Below are 23147 nucleotides of genomic sequence, written 5' to 3' on the forward strand. Positions count from 1 at the left end.
GGAGAGCCTGGTGCTGTAGGATTCAAAGTGTGCAAGCAGCTCCACAGCCTGACTCAGCCCTGGCCTCCAACTTGGTTTCTTCCGAGTTTGTATGGGGCAGTGCGATCAGTGGAGTTTCATGTTATGGACAGTGAGGCTGTGAGGGTCTCTGTGAGGCTGTCACTTGTCCCCACAGGAGCTGTACCCGGTGGTCACAGGAGGAGTGCCTGAGACAACGGAGCTGCTGACGCAGAGATTTGACCACATCCTCTACACCGGGAACACCGCCGTGGGCAAAATTGTGATGGCAGCGGCTGCCAAGCACCTGACGCCCGTCACCCTGGAGCTGGGAGGGAAGAGCCCCTGCTACATCGACAAGGACTGCGACCTGGCCGTCGCCTGCAGGTCGGGCTGCCGCGGGCCCAGGGTAGGGGCTGAGCGGTGGGGCTGGGGCAGGTGGACATGTCCGCATCGCTGTGGGCCCATGGGTGATGGTGTGGTGGTGCTGGGGACTGGAAGGGGCTGAGTCTCCCTCTTGCTGTAGGCGGATAACGTGGGGGAAGTACATGAACTGTGGGCAAACCTGCATTGCCCCGGACTACATCCTGTGCGAGCCGTCCATCCAGAGCCAGGTGGTGGAGAACATTAAGGCGACTCTGCAGGTGAGCGCGGAGGCTCTCGTGCTGTGGCCACTGTCCCCACCTCCTCAGAGGTGTGAGTTTGTGAAATGGCGGCTCCGGAGCCGTGGCCATGCTGCATGTGCGTGAAGGGCTTTGGTTCTGCTCTGCCCTTTGTCAGGAGTTCTATGGGGAAGATGTGAAGAAGTCTCCGGATTATGAGAGGATCGTCAACAAGCGCCACTTCAAGAGGATCATGAGCCTGCTGGAAGGCCAGAAGATCGCCCACGGGGGAGAGACGGATGAGGCCTCCTGCTTTATAGGTAGCTGTGGCATGTGTTGGGCAGGGGCCCTGTGGTGGACCCCACTTACTGTGTTGCTGACCGTCTGTCTTGTGCCCTCCTGCTTGCCTCAGCACCCACCATCCTGACGGACGTTTCTCCAGAGTCCAAGGTGATGGAGGAGGAGATCTTTGGCCCGGTGCTCCCGATTTTGTCAGTGAAGGGCGTGGACGAAGCCATTGAGTTCATCAACAGTCGGGAGAAGCCCCTTGCCCTCTATGTCTTCTCCAACGACAAGAAGGTGGGTCAGGGCTCTGTGCAGCTCGATGCTGGGTGCAGCCATCCCAGGCACAGCTCCGTGCTGGGCCCTGTTGGCTGCTGTTTGTGGGTGGATTGCAGCTTTTGTCTCCTGTGGGTCTGACGTGTCCCCAGAATTGCCAGAGCCCCCCAGGCACATGCTCAAAGGGCCCTGGTCTTGCACCTTTCCCTCTGTCTCGGCTGAGTGCTGCTTCCTCGCAAGTCCCCTGGCCCCATGCAGGATCAGGTGCCGGTTCAGGAATTCAGGTCAGGGATCGGCACTGGCACAACACTACCGCACAGTGTGTGGGAGGGCTGAGCTGTGCCCAGGCTCAGGCATCTGCGCCAGAGCTTTCCCTCTTTTTGTTAGTACAGCTGGTGCTGAGCTGGTGCTTAAGTAATGTAAAACTGAGTCAGAAACATGTAGGGTACCCTTAACAAAACCTTCAATGTCTGGGTGTGTGTTCAGTGTCTGTGTTTGCCTCTGCTGCATTGACCCCCTTCCCTTTCCACCAGCCCTGAGCCAGGCGATGTTTTGGAGCTGCTCCTGCAGCTGGCAGAAAGCCGCCACACATGGCCATGTCACTAGGTGCCACCTGACTGAGGTGTCCCACCAAGGCCTGCCCTGAGCTGTGTCACCCACAGAGCGCTTTCTGTAGGCACCCATGGCTCCCGTGTCTAGTGGGACAGCATGGTTGGCTTTCCAATATGACAGCATTTGGTCTCTCATTTTGCTTTAGCTGATCAGAAGGGTGATATCGGAGACCTCTAGCGGCGGTATGACTGCCAACGACGTTCTCATGCACTCCACGGTCCCGGATTTGCCCTTTGGCGGTGTGGGTAAGCCCCCGTTACACGTACTTGATTTTTTTGCCCCAGTAGCAGTCTCTGATCCTGGTTCTGTCATCCTCGTTTGGCAAGTTAGGATCTTTTAGCTGCGTTTTCCCATTAAAGATACTTCCATAGTGGGTTCCTTTGTGAAAACGGCTCATTAGTGGTTGGTTTTCCACTCACTGCCAGCACCCCTTGGTGCTGGCATTGAGAGGAAAACCCTCTGGCACATCTGCATGGCTCCAGTTCTCCCATGTAGGATGCAGTTGCCCAGGGACGAGCAGCTGGTTGAACCTCCATGGCTTTGTGGCAGAGACAACCTGGCTGTGGGCAGTGGGCTGAGCTCTTGGGCGTTTCTGACAGCAGGTTGCTGTATGTCCTCTTTATGTCCCACCGTGTGAAATAACAGCCCCCGTCCCTCCCTTCCTGCACCCCAGCATAGATTTAGTGGGAAAAGCAGGACTCGCCCTTGGGAGGAGAGAGTTGGTGCCCTTGTAATTTCAAGGGTGGGTGCACAGAGGCAGCTTGAGCTGCAGCAGCAGTAGTTCAAGGCAAGGAGCCATCCTCACTTAGTTCTGGACGGTTGTTAGAGCTGCTTGTTGCTTCTCTGCCCTGGGGGAGCACAGCAGCTGTTCTCAAGTGTGAGAAGCACGGTGAGCAAGCTTTCCCTGTGTCCTTGGGGCTGCAACACAGGAGTTAAGAAATGTGGCTGTCATAATGAGTGAGAGGCTTGGCCTGCCATGCCTGTGGTGTGACCTGGCCGCGTTGTGTGTCCCAGGGAACAGCGGGATGGGTGCCTACCACGGCAAGCACAGCTTTGAGACCTTCTCCCACCACCGCGCCTGCTTGATCAAGGACCTGAAGATGGAGGGTATAAACAAACTGCGGTACCCACCTGGCAGCCAGAAGAAGCTGGATTGGGCCAAGTTCTTTGTTTTGAAGCAATTTAACAAGGGCCGCTTGGGACTGATCTTGCTGGCCCTGCTGGGGGTTGTGGCAGCAGTGGTGATAAAGGTGAGCTTTGGCTCTTTGCTCTCCACCTGAGTGTGTTCCCAGCTGCACCCCGTGAGCCTCACCACATCCCAGCCTCCATCCACCATTGCCTCGGGCCTCACTGATGCCCCCTACAGGGCTCTGTTCCCTCTCTGTGGGACTCAGCCACATTTCTTTGCCCCTCTAGGTGTTGTTCCTGTGATGAGGGGTGCTCTGTACTCAGCTGCACATTGGGCCCGTAACTCATCGTTCTCATCCTGCATTCCTATTCTTGCTGCAACTTCTCTTCCAAGGCATCTGACCCACTGATGAGGCAGAAGCAAACGAACCCCAGGTAATGCAGAGGTAATCGCTCTGCTGGACTGATGCAGACTGAAGCCATCGGTCCTGCCTCAGCAGTGCAGGTGGAAGGAGGCAGTGTCTCTGTCCTGCTCTCCAACTAGGAGCCCATGGAAAAGCTCTTGGGCACGGGGGAATCATGCCACAAGCACATCAAAGGAAAGCCACGTGTTACTAAGCCCGTTATCTATGTAACGTGTCTCCTGTGATCCCTATATAAAGCTGTCTCATAGCAGCAAGAAGCCTGACAAAATGAGTGTGACAGATGGGGACCGCAGGAGTGCCAGGGACATGGCACTGTTGGTGCACAGCATCTGCAGCTGGGCACCAGCAAGGGGGAGCTGCTGTGACCCAGCTCTAAGAGCCTGAGCAGCTGGTGATCTTGTGCATGATTTCATTTCTGTTTTCTGGTGTAGTAGTCTTTTACCTCCGAGACTGTAACTAGAAGCTTGACGCTTGCTGAATAAAACCTTTGTTTTACCACGAAGCCACGTGGGGCCTGGGGCTATGAGGGGCAGGGCAGCAGGTGCCAGGCACAGGACCCAAAGGAGCCAGCCTGAGCCCGGCTGGGTTTATTCTTTATTTGGCATTTGTCAGAGCAGCGGCGTGAGCCGGGCTGTGCAGCTCTGGTCGGCAGGCAGCAGTTGGCATTGTGGGCAGGGAAGGGGCTACCCGCACGCTCGGTGTGTGTCGGGCAGCCCAGAGCAACATTTTGGGTGCTGGAGCAGCTGTAGGGCCCGGTCCCAAGCAGGATCTGATGAGATGCTGCCGAAGGCTGAACACATCTGCTCTGATGGGACCAGGCAGGTGCTGGGTTCTTTTGCTGGCTGGTCTGTGCTTTGTGCATCCGTCAGTCAGGAGGGGCCTCCGTCCCCAGAGGAAAGTCCCTGGAGTCCCAGGTGCAAGTCAGTGTTTGCTGGTCATGAGCTTTATTACGATGCCGAGAGCAAGCACGGTGACGGCAGCAGCCACTGCCAGCCCACGCCGGATGATCAGCTCCTTGGTGGACATAGCAGTGCCCGGTGGCTCTCCCTGGGGCTCTGGCTGGAAGTTGGCTCCCTCCAGCCTGGTGATGCCCATGAGCACCACGCCGTTCTGCGCTTCCACCCCCGCTGCAACGAGAAGGGAATGGGGTCAACGAGGCCTTCTGGGCTTTGGGGGTTTTGCCTGAGGTCTGACAGTGCTGTACGAGCACCGCAGGCACGCGGACAGCCCCAGCCCTCAGCCGTACCCACGCAGCCCCGCACTGCAGTGGCTGGGAGGTGAGTGTGGGGCACTGGGGTTGGTCCTGTACTGGATGGCAGTGCCTTGCAGGGGGGCTCAGGGTCTGGGTGCGGCTCCTCTGGTGGCAACGGGGTCACTCCTGCGCGGTGCTGAGCCTGGGGGAACAGCCGAGTGCAGGGAAGTGGCTGTGGTCCCCAGTGCAGAACCCTGGGTTTTGCCATCCCAGCCCACCGCGACCACAGTGAGGCTGCCGGGGACCATCCGGCGGGGTGGGCATGCTGCCGTGGTGTGCGGTTACCTCCTCAGCGGCCTTCTTCCAGTCCATGCGGGAGATGTAGACAATGAAGCAGGTGCAGAGCATGGTGACACAGACGAGCATGCTGAGCCACAGGCCTGCCGAGGGCATGCCAGCGTCAGCTGGGCACCACCTCTGGGCAAACCCAACAGAGACAGCGAGCCAAGAATGGGGACGTCACCGAGGTCAGCAGGGACATTGGGATGGGGCTGCCCAGCAGAAATGCTTTTCCCCAGTGTGATCTGGGGCTCCCAGTAGTTGCGGGGACCATCCCAGTCTGCCCCAGTGTGCCCTGCAGAGCCAGGCAGGGGTCATGGCAAGCTGTTGGTGGCATGGGGGGAGCCGCATCCATCCGAGGGGAGAGGATTTTGGGGGTGCAGAGCTTCCCACCCCTGGGGTCGGTACCTATGACGCCGATCCTGGCCACGAAGAGCAGCACGACTGCCAGGGGCAAGCCCACGCCGTAGTAGCTCACGGCGTTGAGGATGGCGCCGAATTTCTGCTTGCCTATGCCTCTGAGCACCCCGCTGCAGGCACCCTGTGGGGAGAGGGAGTGGGGCTGGGGCTATGTGGTGCACCTGGGGCTGAATTCGGGGTTGTGCTGCTGCCCCAGGGTGCTGAACAGACCCTGAGGACAAGGCTTCCCCTGTCTCTGGTTATTTCTGTGTCTCTGCCCATGTCCTCCATCTTTACATGAGCTTGGGGCTTTCTAATGGGTGCTCCCAGATAGTTGGCTCTCAGCACCGAGGTCCCTGGTGACAGTAGCAGTGTCCCCGGGGACTTACACACATGGCTTCGAACAAATGGAAGACGACGTAGACAGGCATGACCCAGGCCACCAAGTCAACGATCTCCCTGGGGACAGAGAAGAGCCAGCGGTCGTTTTTAGGAACAAACATCCATGTGCCAGGGCCAGGAGCTGGGGGACACTCACTTGTCGCTGGTAAAGATGTATCCCAGCACGTCCTTTGTGGCGGCTAAAATGGCCCCCATGGCTACGCAAAAAAATCCTGGAAAACAGAGCCAAGAGCTGAGAGCATCCTGACAGCAACGGGGAGCCTGGAGCAGGTGGAGGGAAGGATCAAGGAGCAAAGATGGGCAGAGGAAGGCCACCACCACCTGCTCCCGCAGCGCAGCCCTGACCTGTGCAGAGCAGGCTGGTGGAGGAGGACCTCTTGGATGTCTCGACGTCGCCGGCACCCAGCGCGTTCCCCACCTGCACGCTGGCAGCCGTGCCGAGCCCCAGGGGGATCTGCAACCACAGGGTTTTGGCCAGGTAATGGAGCCAGTGCAGCGACAGCAGCAGTAAGGGGGAAAAAGAGCAGGGTTTAATTTAGGATATCTCTGTGGGAGGGGGAGGCAGGAGCAAGGAGAGGGGGGAGATGTGGATACTGGAGTTGGCTGGAGCTGATTTTGGCCGTGTGTCCGTGCTGGGACTGTTCTTTGGGAGCCCGGTCTGAACTAAAACCCCCAGCCCTTACCATGTAGGCGACGACAGACACCTCATAGATGATGGACTGCGCCGAGAGCTCCACGACGCTCAGCAGCCCTGGGGGCAGGAGGGCTCAGCGCTGGGTTCAGGCACCCCCAAAGTGCTGTCTCAGCCCCTGCGATGCCTGTGGTGCCCCATCGCACCCTGGCAGCCCCCCCTCCCCGCTGACCTATCAAGAAGCTCCCGATTTCGTAGGTCCACCACTCGATGCACATCATGAGCATGCTGGGGATGGCCAGGGAGGTGAAGCTGTCCCACTCCAGCAGGCACTCGCTGGACCAGCCTGCAGAGAGGAGACACGTCACCCGATGGAGACCAGAGTGGGAAAGCATCACCCCTGAGGGTGCCAGAGGCAGCTGGACATGCCACTTGCACCAGGACCCATTTGCAGATCCTCCAGCACAACACCCGTGGGCTTCATGGCACCTCCGGCCACAGAGCATGCGCTTAGGAGCACCGCTGGTGGAGCGGAACGCTGCAACTCTCAGCTCAGCCCTCCCGGAGCAGAGCAGCCGAGGACAACTTCGTGCCTACGTCTGTGCTCATCCAGCTTTGGGGCTGAACCCTCAACACCTCGGCAGGAGGTTTCCTTCCTCCAGAATTAATGTTTACTGCGCGGCACTCTGCCAGCGCTCACATGATGAGCTAGGGTCAATGTTTCCCCTCCAGGACTAACATCAGTCACTCAAAAGAAGTGCTGGGAGATTTAGGAACATCTGTGTAAAGCAGGAACCGGTCAGCCATGCCTTACCTCCCCACGTCTTCACGTGGAGCTTCTTGCCTACAATATACAGGAACAAGAAAATGGTTTGAGAATACTGAGCAACAGTGTTGGCCCAGGCAGAGCCCCTGGAAAGGAAACGAGAACGGTCATTGGCATCACACTCACACCTCCCCAGGAGCAGGGTGCGGGGACCTAGCGTCCCCCCATGCCCCATGAGCAGCAGCTGCAGCTTGCAGTACTGATTTCCCCACAAAATCACTTTTTTGTGTGTTGTTTTTACCCCCAGGGGCACTACTCACGTGATTCCCAGGTGGAACACGTAGAGGAAGACGCAGTTGGCGATCACGTTGACGATGTTGCCGACGATCCCGCTCAGCACCAGGGGCCACATGATCATCTGCAAACAGGAGGGGACGGGGCTGCAGCAGCTGCGGGGCCAGCCTCGCCAGCCACAATCCCCGCAGCTTTCAGAGCCAGAGAGGAAACTTCTGATGTCGTCACCAGCTCGGAAAATGAACACTTTGAAGGTAAAATCCCAACATGAGGACGTGGGAGGGGAAGCTCATCAGGCAGAGAGATGCAGTTGTCTGTGTGATGGGGTGATCTCCAGGGCAGAGCTGCTCCGTGGTGCCTTGGACAAACGCTGCCTTGCCATGGGGAGTGGCGTGGATGAAAATCCACGTGTGGTTGAGGGGATCCCTGAGCCGGGAGGATCCTCAATGGGCTCGGGGCTGCGGACCCACCTGGTTCTGCAGGTACCTTGTCTCCAGGTTGTACAGAAAAACCGCCTGGAAAGCAAAGGGGTGCATGAGCCACGGCTGTATCTGAGTGTGGGATGGGGTACAGTGGTGGAAAACGTGGGGCCAGCACCCAGGACTTACCGGGAGAGCGGGGACAAACGCCATCACATAGAGCTGGGTTAACCTGGGGGGACACGAGAGCCACGGTCAGAGAGGGACCATGGCCATCATCCCCCCGTTGTGCTGGGGAGGGATAAAGCAGGGTCCCCTGGAGCCCACCCAACCTGGAGACGTCGGGGTCCTGGTGGAGGAGGAGCAGGAGCTGCTCAATGTTGATGAGGATGGCGCAGCAGGGGAAGCAGCAGAGCAGGAGGATGAGGGTGGCACGCTGCAGGATCACCCCCACGCGCAGCAGATTTTTGCTGCCGTAGGTCTGCAGGAGAGAGTACAGCAGTGAGCGCTGGTCCTGAGCATGCTGGGCACTGGAAGGACTGGGAATTGCCTTGGGAGTTCAGCACTCCCTGTTTTGGGGGGGCTGCTGGGGCTCTGCAGTGCCTGGGCATCGTCAGGTGATGCCAGAAACCCCCGTGTCTTTAGGGTAAGTGGCAGCATTACCCACCTGTGATATCAAGGTGTCACACGCTGAAGACAAACCGTATCCCACAGAGATGGCAGTAACATTTATAACCTGGAAAAGGGAATAAGAAATGAGAACAGCAGAGAACTTAGGGCTTTCAAGGAGGGAGAGAGGGAGAGCAGCTAAAAGGAAAGAGAGAGGTCTGAAGTCTCCTCTGTCCCTGCAGGTCACAGGCAGCTCCAGCTCCATCCCCGTATCCCACCCCAGCATCAGTGGGTACCCAGCACCAGGGCAGCCCCGCAGTGTTCTTACCGCTATGGCCAGCGTGACGGAGGCCAGCTCGACCTTGCCCAAGTGGCCGCAGAATATGGAGCTGACGAGGTGGATCAGGAAAATCATCAGCTGGATCAGGATCTGAGTGCAGAGAGAAGAAGCAGAGGTGAGCAGCGGTGGCTCTGCAGGGGACACCTCGGGGTTAGGGGACAGGAGGGCAGCGTGTTTAGCAGCCCTCGGGGTCCATCTCATCCAGGAGCTGTTGGAAGCCTTCGCTGGTCCCGGATCCCTGCTGTGTTGGCTATGGTCGGTGCAGCCCCAGTGCTCGCCTCCCGGGATCCTTACCAGCGGCCCCGCCAGTACCAGCAGCTTCTTTGCGTCCTCCCAGAAGTTGTCCGGTATCAGGCGCTGAAGCCAGCGCCGTTTCTTCCCGCAGCCACCAGCTGGGAGCGTGTGCTGCCCGGTGGCCATCGACTCGCTGAAGCCGTTCTCCTCCGGAAGGCTCGCCCGCTTCATGCTGCTGCTCTGCTGGGGAGTGAAACGACCCCTTCCTCTGCGCTCTGTTAATGCTGCCGGGTGCCGCGGCTCCTCCAGGGCGAGCAATGTGTAACCCGGGGCGTGAACTTCAGCCAGGCGAGCTGGCTGTGTGCGCGCTGCGGCTGGCAGCGATGGGGAGCACGGGCAGGGTCAGGGCTGGGAGCAGCGCGGATCCTACGTCCCACCACGGGCAGTGCAGAGGAGCCCAGGCATGCAGTGCAAGGTGCTCGCTGCCTGCCCCAAGTTGGTGTGGGGGCTGAGATTTCCCAAATCACCCCTGTGAGCGCTCATACCCTGCTCCTGCTCTGCTGTGGCTCTGCTGGCCAGTGAGCAAGACAGTCGTCCTCCTCTTCCAGCGGAGATGGAGGGTTCATGGGTCTGTCTGCCGTCAGCTCCTGACTCCGAGTGCTTCACCAGCAGTTGCTGGGCCCCTCTCATCCCAGCGGAGGTGGCCAAGACAAGCCGGCCCCATTGGCTCCAGCTGTCGGCCTCGCACAGCACGGCAGCGTCAGATTTCACTGTCACCACTCCGCCAGGCCAAATATAGCATCCTGCCTCGGCCTGGTGCAGGGAGCCAGGGGGGCTCAGAAGCTCTCACCGTGGGTGCAGACCCTCTCCAGCGCAGAGAGGCTGGGGGCTCCCTGCCCATGTGGCAGAGCAAGGGACTGTCCTGCGCTCCTGGGCTGTGCTGCCAAAGCTACCAGGAATGTGAGCAGGGCCCAGCCTGCTGCACCCTCCAACATCTGGACACCACAAGACTGTTTACCACCTGCTCTGAACTCTTGCATGACCCTTCTCTTCATCCCCAGGCACCCAGCGCAGCCTGACGGGTGATGCCATCCACAACTGGATGTGGTGCTCATCTCTGAGTGCTGGCTGTGCTGCAGAACCCACGGCATCGCTGCTCCACACAGCTCCAGGTAAGAGCAGGAACGTGGGACAGGGCTTGGTGTAAATGTCAGGGGGTGGCAGTGCAGGAGGACCCAAGGCATTCCCTGGGGATAGGGAATAGTAAGTAAGCTAGTAAAAAGCTACTCAGGTACCACACCACCCACCCCTGTGTGGCTCAGCAGCAACACAGAGTGAGCAAGGTGTGCGAGGCCCTGGCTGTGGCTACAGCCAGAGCCAGCTTCAATCCCCAGGACCAGGAGTCTGAGGCTGCTTTTAAGGCTATTCTCATGAAAACTGGTCATTCAGCACCACCTCGGCATGTGTCTCTGTGCCAAGAGCTTGGATGTGCCAGTGACCCACCCAGGTCATGTTCATACCACATGAACAGCAAAATGTTTATTCAGAAAACTTTATTGTATCAAAAGCCCTCATTACAAAAGTGCAAAGAAGAGCTGATTTAGGCCCTGTGCCTGTCACACACCAGGTAGAACAGGGTCAGAGAGCTCGCAGAGTTGTCAGTCCTTTTCCAACACACTTGGCCTTGCACAGCACTGCTGCAGCAACAGAAAAGTGGGCTCTGACGCAGCGAGATGCGGGCACACGTTGGTGTGTGAAGAAGGGTGCTGTGCAGGCAACACGAGCCTCTGCCATTAGCAAATGCTGTGGACAAATGCTCCCAGGAGGAAGCAGGACAGCAGCACAAGGTCCCTGTCTCCATCCCTGGCCAGCCCCAAGGCAGGCTCCAGCCTCCCCCAGGTGACATCCCCCAGGCAGTGCTGGAGAAGCTTTTACGCACATCCAGCCCAGGTACTGCACACTCCCCTCCTTTAAGAGCTACCAACGCAGCATAAGACATTGTCAGTTAACCAGCAATGGAGCCAAGTGTCTCTAACCAGGTGCTGAGGGGGAATCCCTTCCCTCACCGTCCCCCTGGGACATTACCACCTGCCCTCCTGCACATGCAGCCAGTTTCCCAGTGGCACACTGGTGCTGCCTCTAGCTCTTAGTGGTCAGGAGCCGGACCAGCACGCCCGCCAGCAGCACAGCGAGGGCAGCAGCAGCAGCCAGCACCCGGCGGATGATCAGGGCCCTCCACGCCACAGGAGGAGGAGGAGCAGGGATGGCCACAGGTTCCTCTTGCGTGATGAGCTCGTGGTCGGGGTGCCTCTCGCCTCCCACCATGGTGTCAGGCAGTACCATGGTGTCTACGGTGTCTGTGTCCACAGAGATGTAATCTGTGCAAGAGAGGTGAGTGTGGCAGGGAAGCTAAGCTGCAAAATCAGCTCCCAGTGTGAAACTGCAAGCACCAATGACAGTCCTGAGGGTCCTCTCTGAAGGCTCACAGACACTGGGACACGCAGCAGCACAGGGACAGGTGTGCTCTGGCTCTTCCCTGGAGCAGCCAGAGTGGTGGCAAGGGTAATGGGGACTGGTGCCAGACACTGTGCTCTCTCCAGCCATAGGGGCTGATAGGACAGACTCCACTAGGATGACCCTGAAGGGATGGGTGGAGAATGGGGGCTCCCTCCCTGTTGTCAGGCCTGGTTACATACCCACAGCAGATGTTTTGTTAGCAGCTGTGCCGTTGGAGCTCACATTTTCTAGCTGTTTTTTCACTCCAGCTCGGATCTGAGCCTAAAAACATGTTGAAGAGTTGTTGTTCTCAGAGCAGAGATGTGCTGCCCAGCCAAGCAAACCTGAGCCTCCTTCCTCCACCCTCCCAAAGAAACCATGCTCAGCACCGAACTACTCCTGTGCTACAGCAGAGGGACAGATCCTGTGTTGCTTTGCTCCCCCCCAGACAGCTGTACTGTACTGGGGCAGGAGCTAACCTCGCACCTTTGAGGAGTTATTGCAGGAAAGCACCAGTCTCACCTCTTCTGCAGCTTTCTTCCAATCCATGCGCATGACAAAAACTGAGAAGGACAGGGATTGCAAGGAGATGCAAACGATCATTCCCACCCAAAGACCTGCGAGAATTGAAAGGTATTTTAGCAAGGGCTTGAGGAAACCCAGCTTTTGCCAGTCACTGCAAAAATGCCCTAAGACTTCAATGGGGTGAGATCATCATCCTGTGAGAGAGCAAGCTGCCCTGAGAGGTAATGAGAAGGAGCAACGCGAGTAAGTCCTGTGCTGGGAGCAGGCTCTGATTCCCCCCCATTTGCTGGAAGCAATGCAGAGCCTGCCTCAGCAAAACACGTCAGTGTGTACTTCAGCCCCACCGACCCGAGGGAGGATCTCAAATCCCAGGGGCTGAACCTTTGCCCAGGGTGCAGGGTTTGGCCCAGCGGCTCCTACCCAGCCATGCTCCCGCTGCCAAACGCAGGATGCACCTACCTAACACCCCCATCTTAGCTGCAAACATCAGCGAGATGCCGATGGGCAGGCCGATGGCGTAATAGCCGACAGCATTGGCGATGGCACCCAGCTTCTGCTTCCCCGTGCCTCTCAGCACACCGCCGCAGGTCGCCTAAGGAAAGCAGGCAGAGGGTGAACACATGGGGCAGCACGTGTCATAGCTGGTACCACCACAGGGCAGCTGGGGTAGTGGCACAGCCCTGCGAACAGGGGGGCCCAGAGAACCGTCCCACAGAGCCCAGAAGGACCAAAGCCAGGTCACAGACAGCATGGTGCAAGTTTCCTCTCCTCCCAGCTGCTGAGCCAGGCACAGAGCACGGAGCCATCTGCAGGCACCGAGGGGTGAGCAGACTTCAATGTGCTCTCCACACTGCTTGCATCTCCCTCCTAGGGACACAACAGAAGAAAGCAGAGTGACACTGCTATCTAACGAGTTGTACGAGCACTGCCACTGTGCTGTGAGAGCTGGATCTTCAGAGATGTCAGAAGTTTCCTTGTTTTGCTCTGAAAAGCTAGTAAAAAGCTGGAAGCCTTGACAGGAGGAAAAGAGGAAGAACTGGGCTGTTCTGCAGCAATGCCAGTGGGCATCTGCAAGCACGGGGGACACTGAGGTGCTACAGGTAATGCAAGTAGCTGCTGTGACAGTTTTTCAGTTTGCTTCCCTATATCATTTTAACAGGTCAAGAAAGAGCTTAAGTCAGCCTTGTGCTACCCATCAGACCCCAGTCTGCAGAGAGGGTTCGCTCCACGTGCTGGAGTACTCACTGCTGCTGCATCAAACAAGTGGAACGGAGCAAAGATGATCATCACTTTGGACACCAAGGTAACGATCTCCCTGTGGAGAAGATGTATGTACTGATCAGGGAAAGCAGCATGATCCCAAGGCACTCTGGTTCTGACACATCTGGCCAGCTGCAAAGCCTGCTCCTAGCCCACGAGACTTGTGGGGAGTGCACACAGCTTGGGTATGGTATTGTCCCACCCTCAGCAGCATCCACGCTGCCCACTGACACCTGGTGGTGGGGAAGAACCTTTGGGGAACACATTTGCCAGATGGACATTTATGAACTCTATCCATCTGAGCTGCTTCTGGGGGAAATCACATTCTCTGGAAAGTTATCAACATTCAGAAGAAAGCTGTTAACTCACTTGTCATTGGTAAAGATGTAGCCCACCACGTCCTTTAGGGTTCCCAGTAATGTTGCAACCACCACAGCAAAAACTTCTGCAAGGAAAATAAATAGTCAAATAGCTTGCCTCAAAAGCAGCATCTACAGCTCCTGACCAGGCCCAGATCTCAGGAGCTTCATGTGACGGGAACTGGGCTTGGCTGACCTCCAGCTGTCAGTGTAGTAGAGGACAAGTCTGTTTTCTCCACTTTCTGCCCCGATGCTCCATCCACCTTCTAGAGGTGGAAGACAGGATGCTAAATTGCATTTTTAACTATTGGAGCCTTTGCACCAGGTTCCCAACAGAGCAGAAGAGTCAGGGTCTCACCCTGCCCAAACAAGTGAGTTGGGGTTGCTGGTGGGGTGTCCCCAGCCCTGCAAGAGGTGAACTGAACCCGGTGCTGATATCTGTCTTTTATACCCCTCTGCAGGGACTTGGGCTGACCTGTGCACAGCAGGGCAGTGATGCAGGAGGTCTTGGCTTGCATTACATCCCCTGATCCCAAGGCATTGCCCACTCTGACACTCGCAGCCACGCTGAAGCCCAGAGGCACCTGAGTATCGGGAGACAAAAAGGAGGTGAGTGGCAATTAAATTTTCTTCTTCCCAGTAGGGAATCTGGGGCAAATTGCTAACACCCACCCCCACACTACACCCTGCCCAATGTGCAGAATCTTTTTAGAAGCACCAGAGCAGGCTGGAATTACAACAGACCCCCACCCACCTCCCCTTTGGTGAAGCAGTCACACTCACAAACACAGTGAAGCCAATATGAGCAGAGAGTTTGGATATTCTCTGAGCAGGGACTGGCAGATGCAGTAAAGGGATTTTTCATCTCCAGCACAGCCCTGGATGTGCAGCTATGCAGTAGACTTCAGAGTTATCACCTGCCTGGTGCTGACTCCTTCCCTCCCCAGCCTTGGTCTGCAGCACCATTGTCTGGGGGATCCTCCCAAGCTGATCCCAGTTTAATGCACCCAGCCCTTACCATGTAAGCTGCAGAGGAGAGCTCGTAGATGACCGACTGCGCACCCAGCTCCACCACACTGAGCAGTCCTGAAAAAGATTCACCACGGCCTTCATTAGGTCAGAGTTAGAACTCCTCCTTTGCTGACAAGGAGGCAGTGACTACAGGGTTCCCATCTCACAGATGCAGCATCCTGCAGAACCAACCCTGGAGACGAGGACATTGCTGGCAGGAGATGCTCAGGGACACACTCGAGAAGTGGCCACCAGAGCAGGCAAGGCTGGAGGATGCCCTGCTGCACCAAAGGAAGAGGATTGGGACTCACCTGCCAAGAAGCTCCCGATCTCAAAGGTCCACCACTCAATGCACATCATGAGCATGCTGGGCACTGCCAGCTGGATGAAGGAGCCCCAATCCAGGAGGCAGTCCCTGGTCCAACCTGCAAGGTAGGAGTGAAGCAGCATGAGTGCACTCTCTCATTCCCACGTTTTTTTTGGATGCTGCAGGACAGCATCCCAGCCACAGCTCCCAGCACATCAGCTTAGTCTTGCTGTACTGCAGTGCATCCCTGAGGTAGAGTGATCAAGAATGAACTTGGGGCCACAGAAAGGCCTTGAGATCATGGCTACAGCCTCGCCTCACAGTGAGGGGATGGTAATGCCTTTGTCAGACCTACACCTCAGGTGCTGGTGACTGTGCCAAATCACCAGGGCCAGATGCTGGTATTCTGAAGGCCCAGCCCACAGACAGTACCTCCCCAGGTCTCCACGTGGATCTTCTTCCACCGCACATAAAGGAAGAGGAGAATGGCCTGGGTGTACTGAGAAACAGTGTTGGCCCAGGCCGAGCCCCTGGGGAGAGAAACAGGCAGATTACAAACACCACCCTCACCCACTCCTCAGCTCCAGCAGGGGACCTGGTGGCACCCATATAAGCCACTGCAGATATGGAGAAAATGATCCCCCCACCTTATCTTTCCAAGATAGTTGGCTGGGGGCAGAGTGCTGCAGAACTGGGCACCCAAGACAAGCGCCTACAGCCCTGAGCAAACCCCTGCAACCCAGGAGGGGCTGTCACCACCTCTGCTCACACTTACACCATGCCCAGCTTCAGTGCATATAGGAAGAAGGCGTTCATGGCCACATTGAGGATGTTGGCTGCAACTCCTGTCACCACCTGAGGTAAAATGATCGCCTGGAAGCCAAGGAGAGACTTTGGAGTTTGCTTCCCCAGCACTGTCCAAGCCCCCACAACTGCAGCCATCACCTATGGAATACTAGGGAGGCCTTCAGCAGTGTCCAAGGAGAAAGCCAAGAAGGTGGCTTTCGTTTCAGGTAAGGCTGGATTGATTTAGACACGCAGAAGGCAGCATGCAGGGCTCAAGAGCTGGTGCAGAGCTGGGCAGTAGTAGTGGGGGAATGGAGCAATCCAAGGGTGGTCCCCATGAGCTCTCCCTGTCCTGCAGGGCCAGCTGGGGGCTGTGGATCACACATTCCTCAGCCCAGCTCTCACCACGATGGGAAGAATTTATATCCCCAACTTTATCCATATTGCTAGAAATACCTTTAACCCATGGCCCGGAGCCCAGTTAGTTATACAATACCTGACTTAGTAAATATCTTGTCTGCAGCTGGTAAAGGAACGCCGCCTGCAAGAGTCAGGATTCATTTCATCAGCACTACCGTACTATGGTTCAGCAGCCAGCTACAATTTAACACCTGCAGCTAGGTCCTTTCCAGGGCTCTTGCACGGCCTTGTCAGGGTGCCACAGCCCAGCACAGTGCCTAACACCCTGCGCCTGTGCTCTGTGTTAAGTTTGGTATCTGCTGGTACTGGATGCACCCCAGGCCAAGAGTAACAACAGGCACCTCTCGTTCCTGCTAGGCACGGAGATCAGCCTCCAGACGGGAAATCTCCCATGCTTCTTCATCAGCATGGGAGAGCAAAGTCTGGAAACCTTGGCAGAAAGCATTTAACCTACAGGCACTTATTCTCCAGGGGTAGTGCTCCAACTTAGAGGAGCCTCTCCAGAGAGATGGAGTAAACAGCCAAGAGCCCAGTGGCTGCATGTGCTAACAGCGAGCTGCAGCCTTTATCAGAGCTGAGTGAGCCCTGCAGCCCCTGGTTCCAATGTCCAGAGCTTGTTACTTGTTGGGCAGAGACGTGGCCTGTAGTAAAAGCCTCTGCACACTAAGATGAAAGGCTGCATGTTTGCTGGTCCAGCAGCTACTGGCCAGTGCATGTCCAGTAAAGCCTAAGATCAAGGTGCACATTGTAAAACCTGAAATTGTGCTGCCCTGTGACCTGCAGTGCAAGGACCCTTCCTCTTTTCCCCACGTTACCAAGGGATACTGAGCTTCTAATAGCTTTAGCAGCAACTTACGGGAAGAGCTGGAATAAAGATCATCACGTAGACCTGAGTTAACCTGGAAAGAGAGATGTTTACTCAGTTAATGATGCAGGAAAGCAAGAGCCAAACCAAGCAGCATTGCATTTGAGCTCCACGCAGCCTTGACTTCAAGACTACCCAGCCACAGCCAAATGCCTGGCCCAGAAGGACTGGAGGAGATACACCAGCCATTGCCACTGCTAGCAAGCTGAGAGCTGACGGGCACTCACTGCAGTCCTCCAGCTGCAGCCTCAAATCCCAGGCGTACTGACCCAGCGAAGGTTCAGGGACTCTTTCACTTGTTAATGGGGGTTTCTGTTGGCTCTGCTAGCAAGCAAGGTCCCAGAGGTCACCCTGTTCTGACCCAGGGACTTTGGGGCTTGGAGGGCTGAGACCTGACACGCTGCTGACCAGAGAGGGATCGGATTCAATCTCACCCCTGACCTGGAGACCTCGGGGTCCTGCTGGATGAGCAGGAGGAGCCGCTCGGTGTTGATGAAGAGTGCCCAGCAAGGGAAGCAGAACAGGAGCAGGATGAGGATCCCTCGCTGCAGGATGGTGCCCACCTGCTTCAGGTTCTTGCCGCCATACGTCTGTGTGAGGACAGAGGAGCAAGGTGGGAGTTATGGGGAACCAAAGGATCTGGGAAAGTGCTCAAGACTGGAGCAGTAATAGACTGATTAAATACATTTTCCCCCTGCTCCCAGGAGTGGCTAGCACCAGGCTGGTTGGGTTTAGTGGTTTCTCAGATGGATTGCACCTCCCTTTGCTACCCAAGCATGACCCAGTGCTCCTCAGGGAGCCTGTCTCAGCTCCATCCCTTTCCTGGACCCCCCCTGCTCCATGCAGAAGGAGCAGGCTCCAGACTGTGTGTGTAGCCCCAGGGTGGCTGGAAGCTGCTATCCTCCCACCCTTTGTGCCCAGACCACGCTGCATAGGAGATGAGACATTGCCAACCCAGCCACACCAGGTACAAGAAGGGGGGAGCTGCACCTTACCTGGGACATCAGTGTGTCACATGCTGAGGCTAAGCCAGAACCAATGGAGATGCCTGTCACATTGATGACCTGGAGGAGACACAAGTGACTTGAGTTGCAAGGGAAGACCTGGCCCTAAGCACTGTGTCCCTCCCAGCTGGGTGGGGAGACAGTTCAACTACGGGTTTTTGGGAAGTTTCCAGTCTCTCTCTGTTTCTTAGAATAACACATTCATGTTACCTAAATAGTCTCTTCCCTGTTCTGACGTGAAAAGGAATCTCTACCAACGATGAATACCTAAAGGACTACAAACAGTGCTGCTCCTCAGCACACACAAGCCTAGGTCTGGCAGCTTCAGCTCCCTGAGCAGCACAGTCATTACTGCTCAGCTGCCATCTCCTGTCTCTGTTCAGGGCAAAGGAAGGAACAATTTGGTGGATGCAATGCAAACATTGCATCAGGCTGTGCTGATACGCAGGGTCCTCAGATAAGCATTTTTTTTTTAAAAAAAAGTCTCAATTTACATGCTTTAAATCAGGGGAGAAGCAGAGTAATACATACAGACACAGCCAGCGTCACGGCATCCAGCTCGGCTTTTCCCAGATGGCCGCAGAATATGGAGCTGACCACGTTGATCAGGAACCCCAGCAGCTGGGCTATAAACTAGGATGGGAGGAGGAAGGGTGAGGTGAGCACCCATTCAGACCTGATGAGCACCATCCCTCCCCTGCAGCTCGACCATGACCAGTCAGTTGGGTTTGGACCAACAGCTGACTGGTCAGGTTTGGACCAACAGCTGTAAGCCTCCCACAGACTCCCAGTGGCTTTGTGTTTCAACACCAGCTGCTGCCTCCAATGGTATTTTGGTGTTGCAGGGTCAATCTGCCAGATGTCTTTGTGTAGCTGGGGTTTAACAGCTCCCCTAGAAAGCCTCTTTCCCATAATGAAAACTGAGTAGAGAGAGAAAATAAAAAAAAATCCCAGTGCTTCTATGCATCTGGGAAAAGCTCAGCTCCACAAACCACACTATCCTCTCCTTCTGCAGAGATGCTAAGTCCAGCCTGCTCGTTCCTTGCCAGGGGCTACAGCAAGGCTTGGCGATGCTCTCAGGGAGACTATGTTCACAGTCTCATTTTCCCTTGGCAAGAGGACAGCTCCTCTCCAGCACACGAGGCGCAGAGCTGTGGCACAGCTTGGACTGGATAGGAAGAGCTAGAGACCCACTGCTGACAGGCGGGCATGGCTGGGGACCATGGGGCTGCTCTTGCTCCTTTCCTCCCAGCAGTCAGCAAGCCCAGACCTCTGGAGAATCAGCTCCTGCGGGGTCTGAGGAAGAACCTAACAAAACCTTCTCCTGCCCCGACCTCCCGCTGCTGTCTACGGATGCGGCATGCTCTCAGGCCCCGACATGTCTAAGCAGTGAGTAATCCCCGCAGGAGAGGTCTGTACAACCACGATTGCTCCAGCACAGGGTTTGACACGAGATGAGCGAGAACTAATGAGACCTACACCTGGAAGACAGCTGTAGGTTTGGTTTTGAGGTTATCGACGCCCACAGAGCAGCACACTGTGCCAAAGGTAGAAGCGTTGGGGGCACGGGAGTAGGGCTGATGCATTCTGTGACAGGAACAGAAACCAGTCAACCAGTCGTTACTTCCTCTGCTGCCCCGTCGCACCACACCAGGTCGGTGCGAGATGTCACCGAGGGCATCTCAGCGCTGTCCTGCAGCTGGCCCTTAGCTACCACATGGAGCAGAAGGCTCCAGTCACAAAGCTTCGTGTCTGAGGGATTCAGGCGAGGGTCTGTTCCTGCCCTTGGATGAGGACCCTGCTGAGGGCTGTGCCGCCAGACCTGGGCTGGGAGATGATGGGAAGGGGCTGCCAGAGCCAGCGCTGGCTCTGTGGGACGAGCGGGACGGGGAAGCCCTGCTGCAGCGAGCAAGCACCCGAGTGCCAGCGCAAGGCTAAATGGTGGCGATTTAATGCTTTAGTCCCAGCCCACCGAGTGCAGAGGAGCGCAGAGCCGCTTCTGGGGAGCACGGAGCCGAGCCAGCCGCGGTGAGGATGAGCGAGGGGAGGTGAAAACGGTGCCTCCGGATCCCTGCCTCCCCCCCGCGGGGCGCACGGGGCAGGCCGAGGGCGGGCAGCGCCCCGCTCCCCTCAGCGCCCCGCTCCCCTCAGCGCCGCCGCCGCTACCCGCCCTCCCGCCCGGGCACGGTTTCTTTCTCCCGGCGGCCCCCTCCATCCTTCCCCCGTTCCCTCAGGCCCCCGTCTCTCACCACCGGCCCCGCCAGCGGGGCCAGCTCCCGGCTCTCCCGCCGGACGCCCGCGGGGAGGAGGCGCCGTGCTCCCCGCAGGCACCGCGCCGCCAGGCCGCCGGTCGCTGTCGCCATGGGCCGGGCCGAGCCGCCGATCTCCCCCCACCGGTGCAGCCCGCCCGCCTTATGGGCACGGCCCTGGCCGCCTCCCCGCCCCCGGGGCCGTGGGGTGCCGGCTGTGGGCGGTGCGGACCGGCACGGCTCGGCTGGGCACGGCATGGAAGGGGCCGGGGCCTCGCCGCCCCGCATGGGCCTGGGGTCGGGGCCCTGCCGGGCTGAGCCTGAGGAGGGGGATTGCACACAGACACACACACACACACACACACACAGAGGTGTTGGCCGCAGCCCAGCATGGGGTGTGGGGAGGCTGAGGAGCCCCCCCCTCAGGTGGGGGGTGAGGGTTTGTTAAGCAGCGTCTGTGGGATGTGGCTGTGGGATGGGGACACGCGTGGGCTGCGTCCCTCAGCTCAGGGGCAGGGCTGGGACCCTACAAACATGTCCCAGGGTTACACACACGAGGATATGGGTCTGCCGAGAGCCCCTCAACGAGGTTTGCTCACCAAAGGCAGGGATTTCTCAGCACATCCTCCAGGGATGTCCCCTCTGCTAACAGCAGTGAGATCTGGGCGGCTCGCCCTGGGCTGCTCCAGCCATCCCAGGGACATCTCACCTGTAGGGGCACCTGGGGAATCACCCTCCCAAACAGGGATTTCTCATCCACCAGACAGGCTGAAACACTTGAGCAGTGCTGCAGGGGTGTAAATATTCGAAGGTGGGACCATGTCTGGGCTGCGGTGCCCATGGCTGTGTTTGCCCGGCACCTGGTGAGAAAAGGGGCCCTGCTTTGGGTGGGATGGGGGCTGGTAGGTGAGTGAGATTTTACCTCCGCGCAGGTGCTCATAACCAAGTAGCTGTAACAAAATCTGTTTCCAATGTGTGGAATTTTACAGTGGAAAGTGAGGCTTGCTTTTAGAGCTGCTTAAATGCTGCCTCGGTGCCCTACAGCTGTGATGCCACCAAGCAGAAATGTAAAACCTCGTTAATGTGTCACTAACCCCTTGCTGCTTCAGCTATAACGTGACATCATGGAAAGCTGGGCTGTAGCGGTGGTGAGTCACAGCCTCGGGGATTTGATGTGCCATGTTAAAGTCCAGGCACTGCAGGGCAACAGAGTGTCTGATCCTGCTGTGATCTGGTCCTCCGCTTCCTCCTGATTTTTGGGGAAACGTCACCTTGCAAAATCCACCTGAATTCATTTCTTTAAGAAACGCATGTTTCAGCGCAGCCAGAGCTTTTCAATCACGGATCAACAAAACATTTTCACGAATGAGGAGAGAACAATGTAAGGTTCAGTGTAAAGTCCCAAAGTTTATTTTAATTCTTGGGACAGCTTCCTCTTCCTTAGGCAGTGCTCACATCACTCGGTGCTCACGTGGGAGTCTGTCGCACATTTTTTGGCAGCTCTGAAGAAATAGAATTTGTTGGCAGTGAACAAGGTGCATCCTGCCTGGCTGTTGCAAGTCAGCTGCCTGATGGCTAGAGGGTTCCTGCGGTGCCGGTAGGCAGGAGGGACAGATAAGGCTCAGATGGTGCCATTCAGTCCTCAACAAACAGTGCAAGTGTGAGTCACTTTGAAGTTTGCTTGTGACCCTGCTGAGATCAAGACCCAGGGCTGGCAAGGAGGAGGGAGAGAACCAGGCAGAAACCTGAGGAAAAGGTCTATGAAGGGAATAAAACCCTTTCGTTTCAGGCTTAGGGGGGAAATGATACCTTTCAGCCCCAGGAGCCAGGTCCTGGGCTAGTCCATGGAGAGCCAAACTCGCACAGAGGGCCCGTGATGGATGGACACACACACACACTTGTGTTTTGCTGCTGCTGTTTGAAATAAAATATTTATTTTCAGAAGAGTTTTTCTGTTTTCACATGGTCGCATGTGGACCCTGATCTTGCTGGGAAGCAGACTGGGTGTGACGAGCAGGGTCAGGGACATCTCTGGGCTGGGACCATGCTGTCCCGCTGCTGGCATGACACGCAGCGCACTGCTGGGGGAGGACGAGGTGCTGTGCAAGCTGAGCCTCGTGCTGGCACATTTGCTCCTTCCCTTTCCATCACGGGCACAAGGACATTGTCAGCTGCCCCGCAAGGTTCAGCAGGGCTCTTCTGCCAGAGCCCCAGATGGATGGAGAGGGTCAAAGGTAGGGCTAGCCTTGAACCCAGCTGCCCCCAGCAATCCGGATGTTAACTCTGTTGCAACACCGGCTGGAAGAATTTGAAGGGTCAAATTCCTTCGGAGTGTAACAGCGTTGAACTCGGTCAGCGTAGACCTCCAGTCAATGTGAAGCTGTGCTGAGGAAGCCTGGTACCTCAGCACAGACCTGTTTGAAGGAGTTAATATGTGACTGGCTACAAACCATCTGGAGCATACATATGGCCTGCCCTGCTGGAGCTGGTTTCAACAGCTGGGCCCCGGTGCCGTTCCCAGCAACGCTGATGTAAATCCAGAAGAAAGCAGCTGAAGGGAGAAGGTTTGCAATCACACGCATCATCAGGAGAGCAGAATCAGGCCCTTTCTCTGCAGATTTCCAGCAGGATGGCTACCCAGGGCTTTCTCTAGATGTATATGTCCATATTTTGAAATACAGCCAACATCACATTACTAAAATAAACCTCACAAATGTACCGTGTCTAGAACCATTAAGATTAAGAGCTATCAAATAAGAAATATGTCAGAACACAATGGATTTGTGTCAAATGCCCAACTGTTTGAAGAGCCCCCCTTTCTTTTAAGAGACTTGGCTACTGGCTAGTGTCCAGATACCATGGAAAATCCACTCCCCCCTGTGTCATTTGGAGCTCAGAATACAGCTAAATTAAAACCT

At 56.7% G+C, this 23147-nt stretch overlaps 3 protein-coding genes and 3 long non-coding RNA genes across 8 annotated transcripts; 4 read left to right on the forward strand and 2 right to left on the reverse strand.

The window, feature by feature from the left end:
• Positions 1 to 154: 154 nt before the first annotated feature.
• LOC118176085 (aldehyde dehydrogenase family 3 member A2-like) lies at positions 155 to 3820 on the forward strand. 2 transcript variants are annotated; one of them, XR_004755267.1, is made up of 8 exons: positions 155 to 384; positions 524 to 641; positions 778 to 919; positions 1012 to 1178; positions 1915 to 2014; positions 2784 to 3019; positions 3186 to 3332; positions 3560 to 3820. XR_004755267.1 is itself a non-coding variant. In XM_035342813.1 (7 exons), the coding sequence occupies exons 1-7, from the start codon at positions 284 to 286 to the stop codon at positions 3198 to 3200; spliced, it is 879 nt and encodes a 292-aa protein (XP_035198704.1). In that variant the 5' UTR covers positions 155 to 283; the 3' UTR covers positions 3201 to 3820. The 2 variants fall into 2 exon arrangements, 1 of the variants encoding a protein (XP_035198704.1); XM_035342813.1 differs by having other exon boundaries at positions 3186 to 3820.
• Positions 3821 to 3899: 79 nt separating this feature from the next.
• Positions 3900 to 10178, reverse strand: LOC118176079 (multidrug and toxin extrusion protein 1-like). The gene is made up of 18 exons (XM_035342807.1): positions 9493 to 10178; positions 9008 to 9187; positions 8702 to 8803; positions 8432 to 8500; positions 8097 to 8245; positions 7954 to 7996; positions 7816 to 7860; positions 7372 to 7469; positions 7100 to 7197; positions 6518 to 6631; positions 6338 to 6405; positions 6000 to 6108; positions 5791 to 5866; positions 5642 to 5711; positions 5262 to 5394; positions 4860 to 4954; positions 4569 to 4716; positions 3900 to 4449 (listed from the first exon to the last, which is right to left on the reverse strand). Exons 1-18 carry the CDS (start codon positions 9571 to 9573, stop codon positions 4244 to 4246), a joined length of 1884 nt encoding a protein of 627 aa, XP_035198698.1. The 5' UTR covers positions 9574 to 10178; the 3' UTR covers positions 3900 to 4243.
• On the forward strand, positions 7162 to 8724 carry LOC118176088. Its single transcript, XR_004755271.1, has 3 exons — positions 7162 to 7254; positions 7359 to 7599; positions 8616 to 8724. It is a non-coding gene; the product is annotated as an uncharacterized LOC118176088 (long non-coding RNA).
• Positions 10179 to 10482: 304 nt separating the features above from the next.
• LOC118176080 (multidrug and toxin extrusion protein 2-like) lies at positions 10483 to 20357 on the reverse strand. Its single transcript, XM_035342808.1, has 17 exons — positions 20230 to 20357; positions 18512 to 18613; positions 17972 to 18040; positions 17418 to 17566; positions 16968 to 17010; positions 16188 to 16232; positions 15681 to 15778; positions 15338 to 15435; positions 14910 to 15023; positions 14606 to 14673; positions 14063 to 14171; positions 13598 to 13673; positions 13214 to 13283; positions 12428 to 12560; positions 11966 to 12060; positions 11644 to 11725; positions 10483 to 11325 (listed from the first exon to the last, which is right to left on the reverse strand). The coding sequence occupies exons 1-17, from the start codon at positions 20341 to 20343 to the stop codon at positions 11087 to 11089; spliced, it is 1704 nt and encodes a 567-aa protein (XP_035198699.1). The 5' UTR covers positions 20344 to 20357; the 3' UTR covers positions 10483 to 11086.
• LOC118176087 lies at positions 13040 to 17462 on the forward strand. Of its 2 annotated transcripts, none has more exons than XR_004755270.1 (4): positions 13040 to 13271; positions 14049 to 14196; positions 14768 to 15030; positions 17342 to 17462. It is a non-coding gene; the product is annotated as an uncharacterized LOC118176087 (long non-coding RNA). The 2 variants fall into 2 exon arrangements; XR_004755269.1 differs by lacking the exon at positions 17342 to 17462 and adding an exon at positions 15146 to 15673.
• Positions 17456 to 19856, forward strand: LOC118176089. The gene is made up of 3 exons (XR_004755272.1): positions 17456 to 17589; positions 18489 to 18638; positions 18996 to 19856. It is a non-coding gene; the product is annotated as an uncharacterized LOC118176089 (long non-coding RNA).
• Positions 20358 to 23147: the final 2790 nt, after the last annotated feature.

The sequence above is a fragment of the Oxyura jamaicensis genome, chromosome 19 (assembly GCF_011077185.1).
Source record: "Oxyura jamaicensis isolate SHBP4307 breed ruddy duck chromosome 19, BPBGC_Ojam_1.0, whole genome shotgun sequence".
In the NCBI taxonomy this organism is placed as follows: Eukaryota; Metazoa; Chordata; class Aves; order Anseriformes; family Anatidae; genus Oxyura; species Oxyura jamaicensis.

What these genes read in the sequence shown, in the direction of transcription:
- LOC118176079 (XM_035342807.1), bottom strand. Translation starts at nt 9,573, where the DNA reads ATGAACCCTCCATCTCCGCTGGAAGAGGAGGACGACTGTCTTGCTCAC. An exon ending in CACCAGCCTGCTCTGCACAG is followed by an intron (nt 5,867 to 5,999) that starts GTCAGGGCTGCG and finishes TCTGTTTTCCAG; the next exon opens with GATTTTTTTGCGTAGCCATG. An exon ending in TACATCTTTACCAGCGACAA is followed by an intron (nt 5,712 to 5,790) that starts GTGAGTGTCCCC and finishes CTCTGTCCCCAG; the next exon opens with GGAGATCGTTGACTTGGTGG.
- LOC118176080 (XM_035342808.1), bottom strand. Translation starts at nt 20,343, where the DNA reads ATGGCGACAGCGACCGGCGGCCTGGCGGCGCGGTGCCTGCGGGGAGCA. An exon ending in GTGACACACTGATGTCCCAG is followed by an intron (nt 17,567 to 17,971) that starts GTAAGGTGCAGC and finishes GTCCTCACACAG; the next exon opens with ACGTATGGCGGCAAGAACCT. An exon ending in GCACTGAAGCTGGGCATGGT is followed by an intron (nt 15,436 to 15,680) that starts GTAAGTGTGAGC and finishes TTCTCTCCCCAG; the next exon opens with GGGCTCGGCCTGGGCCAACA.
- LOC118176085 (XM_035342813.1), top strand. Translation starts at nt 284, where the DNA reads ATGGCAGCGGCTGCCAAGCACCTGACGCCCGTCACCCTGGAGCTGGGA. An exon ending in TGAGGCCTCCTGCTTTATAG is followed by an intron (nt 920 to 1,011) that starts GTAGCTGTGGCA and finishes TGCTTGCCTCAG; the next exon opens with CACCCACCATCCTGACGGAC. An exon ending in TTTGCCCTTTGGCGGTGTGG is followed by an intron (nt 2,015 to 2,783) that starts GTAAGCCCCCGT and finishes TGTGTGTCCCAG; the next exon opens with GGAACAGCGGGATGGGTGCC.